The 13,840-nt window shown below is 55.3% G+C and overlaps 6 protein-coding genes across 6 annotated transcripts in view; all 6 read right to left on the reverse strand.

Annotated features, from left to right (window-relative positions):
- LMJF_24_2220 (conserved hypothetical protein) overlaps window positions 1–737 on the reverse strand; it is a gene marked incomplete at both ends in the record, with an annotated part of 1,194 nt that extends 457 nt beyond the window's left edge. Inside the window, one exon of the mRNA XM_001683688.1 lies at window positions 1–737. This exon is cut by the window's left edge and continues 457 nt beyond it. Within this exon, the coding sequence (XP_001683740.1) occupies window positions 1–737 (737 nt within the window).
- A 2,566-nt stretch (window positions 738–3,303) lies between these two features.
- Window positions 3,304–3,831, reverse strand: LMJF_24_2230 (hypothetical predicted multi-pass transmembrane protein; the record flags this gene model as incomplete). Its single annotated transcript, XM_001683689.1, has 1 exon — window positions 3,304–3,831. The coding sequence occupies one exon, from the start codon at window positions 3,829–3,831 to the stop codon at window positions 3,304–3,306; it is 528 nt and encodes a 175-aa protein (XP_001683741.1).
- An 864-nt stretch (window positions 3,832–4,695) lies between these two features.
- On the reverse strand, window positions 4,696–5,826 carry LMJF_24_2240 (conserved hypothetical protein; the record flags this gene model as incomplete). The annotated part of the gene is made up of 1 exon (XM_001683690.1): window positions 4,696–5,826. One exon carries the CDS (start codon window positions 5,824–5,826, stop codon window positions 4,696–4,698), a length of 1,131 nt encoding a protein of 376 aa, XP_001683742.1.
- A 2,360-nt stretch (window positions 5,827–8,186) lies between these two features.
- LMJF_24_2250 (putative fatty-acid desaturase) lies at window positions 8,187–9,542 on the reverse strand (the record flags this gene model as incomplete). The annotated part of the gene is made up of 1 exon (XM_001683691.1): window positions 8,187–9,542. One exon carries the CDS (start codon window positions 9,540–9,542, stop codon window positions 8,187–8,189), a length of 1,356 nt encoding a protein of 451 aa, XP_001683743.1.
- A 513-nt stretch (window positions 9,543–10,055) lies between these two features.
- Window positions 10,056–11,624, reverse strand: LMJF_24_2260 (putative notchless homolog; the record flags this gene model as incomplete). The annotated part of the gene is made up of 1 exon (XM_001683692.1): window positions 10,056–11,624. One exon carries the CDS (start codon window positions 11,622–11,624, stop codon window positions 10,056–10,058), a length of 1,569 nt encoding a protein of 522 aa, XP_001683744.1.
- Window positions 11,625–12,301: 677 nt separating this feature from the next.
- LMJF_24_2270 (zinc-finger multi-pass transmembrane protein) lies at window positions 12,302–13,138 on the reverse strand (the record flags this gene model as incomplete). The annotated part of the gene is made up of 1 exon (XM_001683693.1): window positions 12,302–13,138. The coding sequence occupies one exon, from the start codon at window positions 13,136–13,138 to the stop codon at window positions 12,302–12,304; it is 837 nt and encodes a 278-aa protein (XP_001683745.1).
- Between the last annotated feature and the right edge of the window lie 702 nt (window positions 13,139–13,840).

Raw genomic sequence — 13,840 nt, forward strand, 5'->3', positions numbered from 1 at the left:
TCAAAGAGACTCTTGCCGCGGGTGCGGCCCTCGCGGCCAAAATCTGTTGTCAAGATAACCAGCAGCGGAGCTATGCTCACGCCAAGGCTCTCTGGGAAACTGGTGCCCCGGCCTAGCAGCGGTGACAACACACGCACCTTGTTGGGCTCCAGCGAGGTCAGCTCGTTGAAGATGACGACGCCGTTATCGGGATAGCGTTGCGCGTGGCGTACGACCACGGGCACCACCGCGTTACGGAACTCTGCCACCGTCATGCCATCATAGCTGGTGCCGGAGAGTACGAGGGTGGTGTCCCCAATGCTGCACGTTGCGTCCCCACACTTCTGGCCCATAGCCAGCGAGATGAGTTCGGCCAGCCGTGTCTTGCCAACACCGTTGTCACCCGCAAAGTGCAGCACCATTGGCTCGTGCACGTGCGCCAGTTTGTAGCGTACCCGCTCAATCACAGATGCGGCCACGGACTGACCCCGTATGGAGCCGTCCACGTACCGCTTCAGCCGTGACACAACGTACTGACGATACGCTGGCGATGCGGGCTTCAATGGGGCGCTACGTATGGTACACAGAAGTTGCTGCTTCATTGTACGGTCCTTTCTTGCGCACAGCGGCGGCTCCGAGCAGAACGGCGCCACGGCATCGGCTGCAGGGATCACATAGATGGGTTCGAGAAACCGAGGGATGAGAAGCGCAACAAGCACTACCACAAAGACCGCAAGGATTCTAGTGAAAAGGTGCATGACAGTCGTGCACACAAAAGAGGGGCCTTTCTCGCAAGAGCATCAGACGTCCCCTACGGCGCCAGGGCACACGTGTGAAAAGAGAAGAGGGTTCTATCAGCCGAAACCTGTGAAGATGTTCCACGTAGAGGCAAAACAACTTGGTCAAGTGATACGGGTCACAGTACAGCGCCTGCGGTTTGGCAAATGCTCCGTCATGCACCCGTCAAGACTTCCACCGCCTCGTATGCGAGAGAGAGCAGCGACCGCCTCGCACAACACCCGTGTAGATTGTAGCGTTCACCGAAGTACAAGAAGTACAGCGAGGAGTGCACCAGACAGAAAAGTTTGCATCGCAGAATTAGTTCATCGCCATAACGGTCGAGGAGCCTCAGACAGGGCCGTCTGGGAGGCAGAAGGGGATCGCAGCAAGGTACTTAGAGCCTGCCCAGTCCTTGCTCCACACAGTAGCAGACTCTCCTGTTTGTTTTCTTTTCGTGTGGATGCTCAGCTCCCTCCGTCATGAACGCCACACTCCTGAACCCCTCACAAATCGTGTGCGTTCTAGGAGACGCGCCAAAACATAAGCGGCACCAACAAAACAGTGAGGTGAGGGGGGCGTCTTTCGTTTATTCGCGGCCTCTCGGCACACACACACACACACATATGCCACTCTCGGGGGCAAGTGAAGTTGCACGTTTTTTTTTGTTTTACGAGTAGGGGGCAATACAGGAACGAAAAAAAAAATTGAGAAAGGCGACTGTGCGCCACATAGGCGTTCACCCACCCACTCCCCACACACGCGCGCAACTGTGCACACCTGCAACAGACCTGATATTTCGACGCACCAAGTGCGCGTAACCCCTTCCGCCCACATTGAACTGCTGCCCTTTGTCATCATGGAATGGAGAAAGCAGGCAATGTCGGGAAAAGGGCACAGAGAGGGGGGGGGGAGAAAGGTATATCCTCCCTTGCACAGGTGTTGCTGAGAAGGGTGGTGCTGCTGCAGCAGCCTACGAGTGACGCCACTTCTCTCCGCTTTCGCTTTCCCTTGTTTATCAGCCTCCCTGTCCCAGCACAGTCGCGCAAACACACGTGTGTGTTACCTTCACAGTTGACGGTTGCTATCTTGCTATCGCTGGTGCGGTTTGCCACAGCGCTCACTTTACTTCTGTTTTTCGTTTCCTTCGCTGTGCGCATGTGTCCGCTTGCCTGTGTGTTTGAGGGTAGCTCTTGTCTTTATTTGCCAGTGAAGGTTGCGAGTTTGATTTTGTGCGTGTGTTTGTTTTTTCCCTTTAGAAATACGCCATGGTAGAAAGTAAAAACGAAACAAACAAACAAAACAGTTGATAGTGGAAGTTGTACGCTTGAAACCTATACATACACATATACGTCCCTTCCGCGCGTGCCGGGCTCCCTCTCTTTCTCCCCCGTCTCGTGCGCCTCCACGTGAAATCGATCGCGGTCTCCTCCTGGTTGGAGAAGTGGTGGTCTCAACGGTTCGGTGAATATGGAAAACAAAGTACCGTGCTACGCAGGGGAGGAAGGAGGGGGAGGGAGGAATGCGCAGACGCGCACACAAGCACAACTGCGGCCGCCAGTGCAACTATCACCTGGAGGAGTCCGAGTGCACAAAGTCGGCGAACAGAACGAAGCACCGAGATACACAAAGAAACAAGCATGCCAGTCGGCGTCTCCATTGCCAGCGATCTCTCCGGAAAGTTTGAGAGAAAGCACGAAAAAAAAACAGAAAAGAATCGCTAGAACGACGCAGCTGATAAGCCAACTTCTCCCTACCTCGTCGACACTTATCTACCGCTCCCCACTTGCCACTTGACGCTGTTCACCACGAAGTTACGTAGGCTGCAAAGGAGGGGGTGGGGGGGGGGCAAAAAAGGGGCACGAAATAAAAAAAGGAGGACGAAAGCGAGAAGTCATAGAAGAGAAACAGCATAAATAGGGAAAAGACGCAAGGAGAGGGGTAGACAGGCGAGTAGGAAGAGGTGGGCTCCCTTCTCACCGCCTCTACCCCAACTCTTCTCGAGTGCCGTGTGTGTACGTGTGTGTGTGTGTAACAAATAGATGCAGTACAAGAAAAAATGCACGAAATGGGTTGACCTTTCGACACGCGCACGGACACACACACAAAAAGGCGAAGATCGAGGCTGAACAGTAAAACAGAGAAGGAACGGCGAGCAAACAACTAAGACGTGGGAGGAATGGCGTTTTCTCGTGCCGCTGTCGCCACTCATCCCTCTCTCCCTGCCCGTGGTCTCGCTGAGGGTGGCCATCAAGAAGGTGCAGAACGAACACGTCCAGCGGTGGTGTCGATGGTGTGTGTTGGGAGGGAGGGGGGAATGGGAGAGAGCCAGAAGTGGCAGACTAAATGAATGCATGACGAAGGAGAAAGGGAGGTGTCTGCGCATGTCCCTCGCTCCCTTCTCCTCCACACCTCACACACCTCACAGACCTGCACACACCCGCGCCAGGCACATCCACTCGATTTCTTTCTCGCGCTCTTTTCGTTCAGGAGTGAGTACACGAAGGTGCTCCGACCGGATAGACGGTGTGGGGAGCTGTCTGCACTCTATGCGCAGTTCTCCTTTGATATCACCGGTTCGTTGTTGCCAGACGCTTCATTTTTCTCTGAATCAATGAGGCCAAGCCTGATAAGCGCGTCCTCCTCGAGTGTGTCCTCTCGCAGCTCGTAGATGGGCACCGTCACGATGTAGCTCCACTTCGCCGCCATCCACACGCCAGTCATTCCACAAAAGTACGAGCGCGCTGTCCAGGACTGGTGATGCTTAATGCCCTTCGCCATGAGCCACACTCCCAAGCTGATCCCAACCAGGCAACCGCAAAGAAAGAACGTCTGGTATGCAATGCGGTTGAAACTGCAGGGAGGGAAAATCTTGTACAGGCGGTACTGCGGCGTCACCAAGAGCGCCACGCGCAGGGCGATCAACAAAATCACAACGACGAAGCCGCCACAGGCCCAGTAGTTCTGGTGCACAAAGCAAAAAAGTAACACACCCGAGAGGTAAGCCAGGGCGAATATTATGTAGATCGCCAACCAAATGCGGAACGTGCGCCGCTTGCGCTCTAAATCGTTCATCGTGATGCGAGGAGCAAAGGTGAAGTGTCAACGAGAACAGAAAACGCTAACAGCGCGACGGCGCGGACGGGTTAGGGGAGTGTGGAGAGCTGATGATGATGATGGGGAAGGGGGGAGCGACAGGGCACGACGATGAAGCGAGCTGTTATCATTGGACACGCGCGGAGCAACATAGGCAGAGAGAGGAGTGGTGGTTGGAGAGAAGAGCTGGAAAGAGGAAGACCGTCAGAGCATGGCGGAAAAGGGTGGTCTGCGGAGGGCGACTGCGCACCATGTAACTCCTCCCCTTTGCACCGCTGAGCGCCCGTGGCCTGCGACCAGGTCTCGACGGTGCGCGAGTGTTCATCCGTCACCTCTGAGGCGGCGGCCCACACACCACAGGCAGAAGTGCAGGCGAAAAAAGCGCCGGCAGTACGTCTACCGCATGAAACGCGTGGTGAAACACACACCCCTTGGCGCTGCCCTTCACGACATCATTTCCCACCTCTTCTACCTCTGGTGTGGAAACAAAGCCTCCGTCCACGGGCAGTCCGCAAACACATCACCACTGCACACCAGCCCATACCGAGGGAGACCGGTGTCAGCTACACAGATGCAAACATGAGTTCTCCCGATGAAGCACGCAAGAGGACAGAGAGGGCAAAAACGAGTGGAGACTCGATAATGAGAATAGCTAAGCTCGGCGGCAGCCACTGACACCAAAAAGAAAGGGGTGAGAGATGGTAATACTAATTCTGCAGCTCACAGTCGATGCTGATTGCACACAAGCCATTCATTTCGCTCGCGTCCCAGTGCGCCAGTGCTGGGGTGAGAAAACGCCGCAAGACAATGCGCTGACAGCGATGCTATGGAGGCGCGCGCCGCTCAGTCGTACTTCCGGACAATGTCCTCCCCCGCAACGCTGCGGGCGGCTACAAAGAAGAAATCGCTGAGCCGATTCATGTACACAGTGGCTTGGCGCAAGTGATCCGTGTAGGTCGCGCCGTACAAGTCGCCCAACGTGACCATGCGCCGCTCTGCACGCCGGCAAGTGGTGCGGCAGACATGCAGCTGGGCTGAGGCCAGGTTACCACCTCCAGGTAGAATGAAAACGCGCAATGGAGCGATGCGGCTGTCGATGATGTCAATGTTTTTCGCTAGCTCTTCCGTCTTTTCGGGAAAGCGGTAGCCCTCGAGAATCTCAGTCATGTGCTTTGCAGTTTCGACCTCGAGGTTTTTCGCCGTTGGCGTTGCCACAACCGTTCCGGCGTTCAGCAGTTCCTGCTGGATTTCCACCAGCATGCTCATCATCGCCTCATCGTGCTCATGCCTCTCCGAGGCGCTGCGTAGCATCGCCCTGGCGAGCCCCACGTGGCTGCTAAGCTCGTCGATCGCACCAAGAGCTTCGAACACGGCATCTGCTTTCCTTCGGCGTTCGCCAGTGAATAGAGCAGATGCACCGTTGTCCCCTGTCTTGGTGTACACCATACTATGCTTGAGTACCTTACCAACACCTACCTCTTTCCCATCTTTTGAGGCTGCCGTGGGGACAGTGGAGGACGCATCCGCACTAGTGGCCGCGGAGGCGGCGGACGTGGCCCCGACAGGACCCCCTGCTTTGGTTGTCATCAAGCCTTTGGACTGGACGTTTACGTGGCCAAAGGGACAGTGGCGGCACCGGTTCCCGCAGCACTTCATGTTTCGCATCAGCCCAAGGCGGGTAAAGACAGTGAAGCCCGTGCGCAGATCAATGTACGTGTCCTCGCCGTTCGCTACAGCCTGTGCGTGTAGCGCCTTGATCTCAGGCGGCAGTCTCCTCTCGATGCAGTTTTCTTCTGCAACAACTGGATCGATAGTAACCATCGGGGAGGCCCATGCGCCACAGGAAAAGAAACGGCCACCCATGACGCGTGGCACACCGCGTCGCGCCGTACTGTACACCAGAGCCGACAAGAACATGACGGCCAGCACAGTAGCAGTAACTCGAGGAGTGCAACGCGTCCCGGTACTCCACATCGCACGCCTTAGCCCTCTACGCAACAGCAAGAGAAGCTATTCAGAAAGAGGGAGGTTGTTTTTTAGACGTCATGCAGTGGAGAAACGATGAGCAAAAGTAGTAGGAGAACGAACAGAGGAGAGCAAGGAGAAGCCACGCACTGACGCCGCACGTAAGACGCACGAGAGAGAGAGAGAGAGAGAGCGGCATTCGGCTTGAGCGCTGTGTTGCTCCGCGTCAAGACATCACAATACGCGGTGCAAAGAACAGGGATGCCTTCGTCAGGGAACACTATGTGCTCCAATAGAAGCACAATCCTCCTGAAACACAGACATATACAGCGGCACACACTCTTACAAAGAGAGGCCGGGAAGTGATCGAGAAAGGATCGGTCGCTACAACCTGAAGATGCGCAGGCACTCACACACACAACCGTGCAGATCGGTTACTTGATGCAGACATTGTGCCTTGAAGCTGTGAATGGTCTCTGACTGTCTTTTTCTTTTCGAAGCATTTGCCTGGCAATGGGATACACGAATGGATGAAATAACGAGAATAGACAGAGAGCACAACAGCGCCGATTTTAGCTCCAAGAGAAAAAAAAAATGAAAGCTTGAGTCGTTCCTTTTTTTGTCCATCTCTGCCGCGTTCTCTCTGGCTGGTGGAGAAGCCGACAAAGACATAGTGAGATCAGGAGAGTGAGAGATGGTCAGAGCGACGAGGGAGCGTAAGAAACACAACGGAAGCAAAAACAGAACTACGAAAGTGATAATAAAACGTATGTGCCCAACATGTACGCACGGCTTGTGGGCATGCTGCATACGTGTGATTACACAACAGATGTGTCCGAGAAAACACAGAAATGAGCAAGGACAAACGGGAAAGAACCATGGCTGATGGCATAGAGTATTGCAAGACGCAAAAGGGAAAAAATCGTGCAGCAGTACGTATCGATCACCTTTCTCCGCCGCCCGAACAACCTCACAGCATTATGTCTCCTCTCACCCACACCTTTTCTTTCAGAACTGGCGTAAAGGGAGGGAATGGGTACGGATGTTATTGGGAGCATGCCACGATTCTGCTTAGTCGCACCTCAATATATCACTATATGTTTGAACAACGGCAAGGAACAGTGCACCGAGCAGGATGGAGAGCAGAATCAGCCACTATAGCCACACGGTGCGGGTGTGTTTTTTTTTTTCGCTTCACTCTTTGCCTGGTGCATCCACATCGCGTTCGTCGGCGTTGATTTCGCCCCTGATTTCTTTGGTTTATTCTATCCGTGTCCTTTTCTCTTCCTCACTGTGTTAATGACGTTTACCAGGAGACATTTCTGTGTTCATCGTGATTGCTTAGCGATAACAGCAGGGAGCGAGGGTTCAGCCGCACCGATTTCACGCAGGCCTCTGAAGTGTACTTGGTTTGCTCGTTTCACTCAGACACCGCCCACTCGCCGACACCAAAGTAGACAAACAACAAGCAGGAAGGCACGTGGCGAGGGAGAGAGAAATCGACCCAGCGCACCAAAGGGAAGAAAAGCAGATAAAAGAAAAAAGAAGGGCAAAACTAAAAGTGCACTGTGCCCTCTTTTTTCGTTTGGCTTCGTGAGTTTCTCTCTGCTTTGCACCGTACGGCTAAGCCTCCACGTGGGTAAGCGAGCAGCGTGTTAGCGCGTGCCTGTGGGAAAATGTGCATCTCTGTAACGGCTCGCCCTCCAGTGCTTGTTTTTATCTTTACATTTTCCAGTTCAGTACAGTCTGTAGGCGTTGTGAGCGACACCGTCGATCCGTGCTACGTGAGCACCGGGGAAGCATGTAGCGCACACTGAAAACCACCCGCAAAGCAAGGCTCACTTTGTTCTACTCCGCCATACCCTGGTTCAAGTCCGCCATGGACACCGTTCCCGACACTGCCAGCGACGGCACACACGCACGGGAGACGAAAATTACAACAACGAAAGGCGCTCAGCAACAGCGGGGCTGCACAAAAGCCGAAATGGCGCGCGTGCACACACACACACACACACACACGCGCGCGCGCACGCACTTCAGAGGACACAAAACGGCTTCAAGAGACGAACTTGTCCGCCGCATGTGCATCTTTGCGTGACAAGATGCTCAGGCGTCGAGGCCTTGTACCACGCATGTACACACACCCAGTGAGAAGCCAATAGGTTGGACAACGTGCACGCTTGTGAAGTGCGTCATCACCCTCTCCGCGTTGCCTCCGCCCCTCGAGATTGCTGCAACCTAGTCAAGAGCCTCTGCAGAGAGTTGTCAACGAGGATGGAAGCAAAAAAAAAAAACTAAAGCGCATCTGCGAGCAGGCTCGCCTTTTTTTTCACGTGAACCATTCTATGCCACCTGTCAGTACATCAGCCTCAATCGGTCGCCACCTTCAACTTCGCAACGCGCAGGTGCTCAAGGTAGGACTCGGCGGCGCACGAGTGAGCATACACGCCTCCAGTGAACGCCGACGTTGCGTCTTTGCCAACGAACATGTCCAGGATGCGCTGGCCGCCGGGGTGGCTTGAGTACCAGATGACGTCCTTGCTGCTGTGCGTGTAGCCGGCGCCCGTTGGAATGCTGTGCATCAGGTCAATCACGTCGTTGTTGATGACAGTCAGCTTTCGGCCCTTCGCCACCTCATCCTGGACTTTCTCCCAAGTCCACTCCTCGGAGACGGGGATGTGGAGCTGGTCTAGCCGTGTCTGTGCTTGTTCCATCGCCTTCCTCGACTGCTTTAGCAGCATCTTGTTGAAGTTAGCGTCGATGACGTCGTTCGGCGTGCGCACGAGATTCTTGGCACCGCCAAGAAACGACACCGCGCGGATGATCCACTTGGTGGGGTCGTAGTGGTACCACTTGATCCCATTGCGGTAGTCCTGGGCAAACTCGTGGTGGAAGTTGTGATAGCCCTCACCGAAGGTGAACAACGCGCACACAAAGGAGTCGTGCGACGAGTGGCGGTCCGAGTAGTTCTGCACCGCAGCGAAGAGGTTCGTGTGAGCCAGGCTGTTGATGAAGAAGGTGCAGTGGTGAACGAACACGATCTTCGCGAGAGCGGCGTAGAAGTACCCACCAAGCCAGTCACCCCAGCCAAGGCCGCAGATCACCGTGGGTAGGATGACACCGGAGAGCATCGCCATCTTAAAAAAATGCTTGTGCTGGAACTGGATCACGTAGTTGTACTTGAAGTCCGACACGTCCACCTTGCCGAGCAGGGAGTAGTCCTGCTTCATGATCATCCACCCCATGTGCGAGAAAATGAAGCCGCGCTGCGCGTTGTAGGGGTCCCTCTCCGTGTCCACGTAACGGTGGTGAATGCGGTGGTTACGGCCCCACCACTTGGCCGAGCCTTCGAAAGAGCCGGCACCAGCGAAGGCGCACAGCCACTGGAACGCAGTGGAGGCCGTGTATGAGCGGTGTGAGAACAGACGGTGGTAGCCAACGGTGACGCCGAGGCAACCATTGAACATGTAGAAAAGCACGGCGGTGACAAACGTTTTCCACTGCAGCGGCACGCCCATGAACACGGCAGCGAGGACGCCAGCGATGGGAAGGCCCAGGACAGCCAAGGCAACATAGTTGATCTCATAGTTGCCCTCTTGGTACGTGGGCTGACGGCGCGCGGTCTCCTCCGTCATGTCCTTACCCTTCTTCTCCACCGAGGTCATCGTGAGTAGGAGAAAAAAAAAACCTGTCGCAAGAGCACACTGACTGTTCGCACAGCACATCAGCAGTTAAACAAAGTTGTTGTTGTGTTATCCAGACCGGACACCGCGCGGGGAAGGTTATAGACGACAACAGAATACGGCGAGCAACACGAGGAGACACCAGCACAGGGAAGCGGGGGGAGGAGGGGAAGGGAAGATGGACGAAGGAGGTGCAGCGCATTGTAGACTTGGAGAACGCGGTCTGTCGGAAAGTGTGTGCTAGTATGTGCAAGTGCCTGCTCTCACCAGCGCTGGACACGTGATTGGGGTGTGCCTACACTCTCAGCGGGTGCTACTTCATCGCGACGTCTACTCTGGCTGGCCTTTATTGTTCTGCTTTCACGTTGCACGGTTCATCCTTTTCCCCCTTTGGAGGAAGATAGAGGCGCACGTTTTCGAGTGCAAGCGCACAGTTAAAGTCTGCTTACACGAAGTAGAACGTCATTTAAAGAAAAACGAGAAGTGGTCACACACACACGCATGTCAAGGGAAAGGACGTGGGTACAGCACCGAATGCTAATAAACAGTGTTCCGTTAGTGCACCCAGATGCGCACGCGCTTGTCCTTCGAGCCTGTGGCCACCTTCTGCCCATCTGGACTCCAATCTGTCGCGTAAATCTCATCGCTATGACCGGACATGTCCTCGACAAGCTCCCGCTTCGCTACGGACCACAGCTTCACAGTGGTGTCCTTGCTGCCGGACACCAGCATGCGAGAATCGAGACTCCAGCTGACGTGATACACCGCTGCCACGTGCCCGCGGAAGGTCGTGATGAACCTGCCGTCCTCGGCATTCCAAAGCTTCACGCTCTTGTCCGCTGAGCACGAGGCTAGCATCGTTCCATCTGGACTGAACTGGATGTGGAACACGACCCCCTGGTGGCCTGTCATGCGCGCCACCGGTGTGACGGACTGCTGCGGATTCCACAAGAACATGGTGTTGTCATCGGAGCAGCTAACAAGCCGCTCCGAGCCGCCAAAGCGAGTCACCACAGCGTCGTAGCGCTTCCGTGCGTGCGCGCACATGTCCTCGCGTGCGCTGAACTTGCGATCCTCGTGGTCGAAAACGCCGGTGCGCGTGACAAGGTCTGTGCTGAGTGCCAAGAAATTGACCCAGTGTGCATGGCCGCGGAGCACGCACCACGGTGAGCCGGTGCCGGCATCCCACACTATTACCGTACGATCCTGTGAAGAAGAGTAGATGCGGTCCTCGCCACCCCACTTCACACATGTGACGCACGACTGATGACCAGATAAGGAGCGCTCCAGTCCCGTTGCCATGTTCCACATCTTTAACGACGCGTCCTTGCTCGCGGAGACGAAGCGGTCGCACTGCGGGTTGCGGTGCAGCGGCTCCCACGAGACATGAGACACGTACTGGGTGTGCGCCTTGTGCTTCTTGCACTTAAAATTGCCGTACTCACCGTTATGCGTCCAGTTGGCTAGAATCCCATCCTTGCTTCCACTCACCAAGTAACGTCCGTCTGGAGACCACGAGAGCACCTGCACCCAGCTTGTGTGCGCCTTGAGCTCCTCCACGGGAGTGAGGGTGTTCATGTCCCAAATACGAATCTCCTTGTCGCCGCCACCCGTAGCCAACACCTGGCTGTCTGGAGAAAAGGACACCACCAGCACGGCCTCGCTGTGGCCGTCCAGTGTACCAGCACAGCGCGTCACAGGACGAACGCGAAACACTGCTTGCGGCTTGTACATAATCTCCACCACCGTTTCCTCCGGTGCAGCAAACTCGAGCTTCTCAACATCCTGCGGACGCACGCGCCGCCCCTCCTTCAGCATTCGCGCCACGTACTCGTCCTTCTGCCTCCTGAAAAGGATGTCCTGGACGCTCCTGTTGATTTGCTCGCCGTCAATGAAAAAAGCGTACGGGATCGTTTTCGCCTCTTCATCTTGCAGTAGTGACGACAGAAGCTCATCGAGTTGCTTCGGCGTCGCAGACGCGGGGAGCAGGATTTGAGTGCTGCTTGGCGTCCCGTGCTCATCCAAAAGTTGTACCATGATTTTCGGCGCCGTGTCGCCGTCTTCGTCGCTGTGCAGCTCCACCTCGCAAACAACGTCGCGCTTCTGCTTCTTCCGCACTGGCATGACTGCGCACCTTCCACAACGGCACCGCAGCAGCCAGTACTGGAGCTAGTAGCGATTCACCACGAAATGGACAAGACCAGCTGCCACCTGGCGATGCTGTTTTATAAGAAAAAGAAGGCGGACATAAGTATAGGCGTGTGGGACAGGGATCGTGTGTGTGTGGGGGGGGGAGGAGGGGGGGAACCGCATAAAAGCCGGGAGCGAAGGAGCAAACAAGTCGAGAGTAGAATAAAAGCGGAGGATGGACGGATAAACGCATGTAAGCATGAAGAGAGAGGTGCGCTGCGAATAGCATGTGATACATTCAGGATGGAAGAAACGATGCTGCTGCAGGGAGGTTACCGCCAACAGGCAGGAGTTGGGTGAAAGCGAGAGCGACACAGACGGTGCGAGAAACCGAGAAATAAAATTCTCAAAAGGCGCGGGTCTTTTTCTTTCTCCTGCGTTGCTGCTTCTACTCTCCGTCATGACCACGATGCCACGAGGCGCGCGCTGTACCCCGTGACTCCTTCTCTGTACCTGAACCCCCCATCCCTTCCCTCGCTCGGTCAGCGTGCTCACAGTCATGGGAGAAAGGGTCAGCTGAGCGCAGAATAATGTCAAAACGATAAGACAAAACGCCGCACAGCTTCGCATAAGCACGACCTTTGCACCCATTAGTGACAACGGAAACAATATCAGAAGAAGCAGAGCCAGAGTATGAAGCGCACCACCGGCCCTTTGGCATGCCGCCTGCGGCGCAGGAACTCTCTTGTCGTCCAACCACGCCGCAACGCGAACATCTGAAATCCGAGAAGAGTGGTCAAGAATACGTCAAACACAAACACCAAAATCGCTCCAAAGTTTGTGATGGCGTCGCCGTACGCAAGGGCCCACAGTGCGTACTTGTACAAGAGGTAGCTGAGGTTTGCCACGCCGGTTACAAGACAGCACAAGAACAAACGCTTGTTACGGGCGCCGACGCAGTTGCCGATAAAGTAGCAATGGTGGTCCATCTGCTGGATGTGTGAGTCACAACGTCTGCAGTAAGAAATGCCGTCATGCCCTTCCGCCGCAGTATTACGGGAGGTGACCTGGGGAACACTAAAAACGCACGACGCGTACAAGAACGCGAAGAGCGCCACGAGGACGAGATAAGCAACATCCGAGGAGTGACACTGGACCAGCAGTGACAACTGCACATCTCGCAGATACGGCAGGTGGTCGACCAGGTCCCACACAAAAAAGAGCGGGTTGCAGGCGCGAGCATCAGCGTTTCCACCCGTCTTGGTACGAGCCACGAACATCACGATGTAATACTGCCACGCGAAGGAGAGAGTGACGAGGACGACATGTGCCCTGCCAAGGATGCGCGACCGAGTGTGCACCGACTGAGGCGCGTGCTGAGACCTGCACATGGCCTCACTCACAAAGCACTTGCCAAAAACGAAGTTGCCGAGCATCAAGATAGCCGGTAGGAACAGTGCCGCATACACCGCCCCCCACGACATGAGTGCATCCTCCCATGTCGTCATCGGGCCGGGTGAACTTTCGGTGGCCCTGAGAGACGTCAAAGATGATTGCCAAAGCGAGCAATTCACCCTCACCCGTTCTCCTCCGGCTTACCCTCTCCTTTTTGTTCTTGACCCCCCACCCCTCCATGTCATGGAAAGGGGGCAAACGCATGCAACGTGAAGTCGAAGAAAGAAGGAAGAAAACACAAAAAAGGGGAGGAAGAGGTGAAGGTCAGCCACCACCAGGTTGATGATCATCGGGGGGAAGGGGCAACAGTGACTGCAGTTCAACAAATTTCAAAGCGGTACAACTGCATGCTGACGGCGTTCGTTACCCCTAGCGAAATGTGGCTCGACCTGCTTGCTGTAACGAGCAGTACCCAATGATGCACGCCACGCCTCCACCGTCTACGACTGCTATTTCGCTCTTTCCTTTTTTTCTCGATCAGTTCTTGTGCACTCTCTGCTTGGTGCAAAGTCGCGCTTTCCCCATCGCGCGCTGCTGAACGACTAGTCAGTATCGAACGTGGCCAAGCCGTGGAAGCATGACGGTAATCGTGGTGGGAAGTAACAGAGCAAGTACCGCGGCAGCGGTGCGGTCCTCTCGCCCGAAGGGGGGAGGGTTAACCGCCGAGGATGAACCGCACGAGGGTGGACTGAGTCCTTACCCCTCGTCCTCGCTGTTTCCGCGACCCACTCCGTGAAGACAGCCGGTGGCGGCCA

The sequence above is a fragment of the Leishmania major genome, chromosome 24, assembly GCF_000002725.2.
Source record: "Leishmania major strain Friedlin complete genome, chromosome 24".
Taxonomy (NCBI): domain Eukaryota; phylum Euglenozoa; class Kinetoplastea; order Trypanosomatida; family Trypanosomatidae; genus Leishmania; species Leishmania major.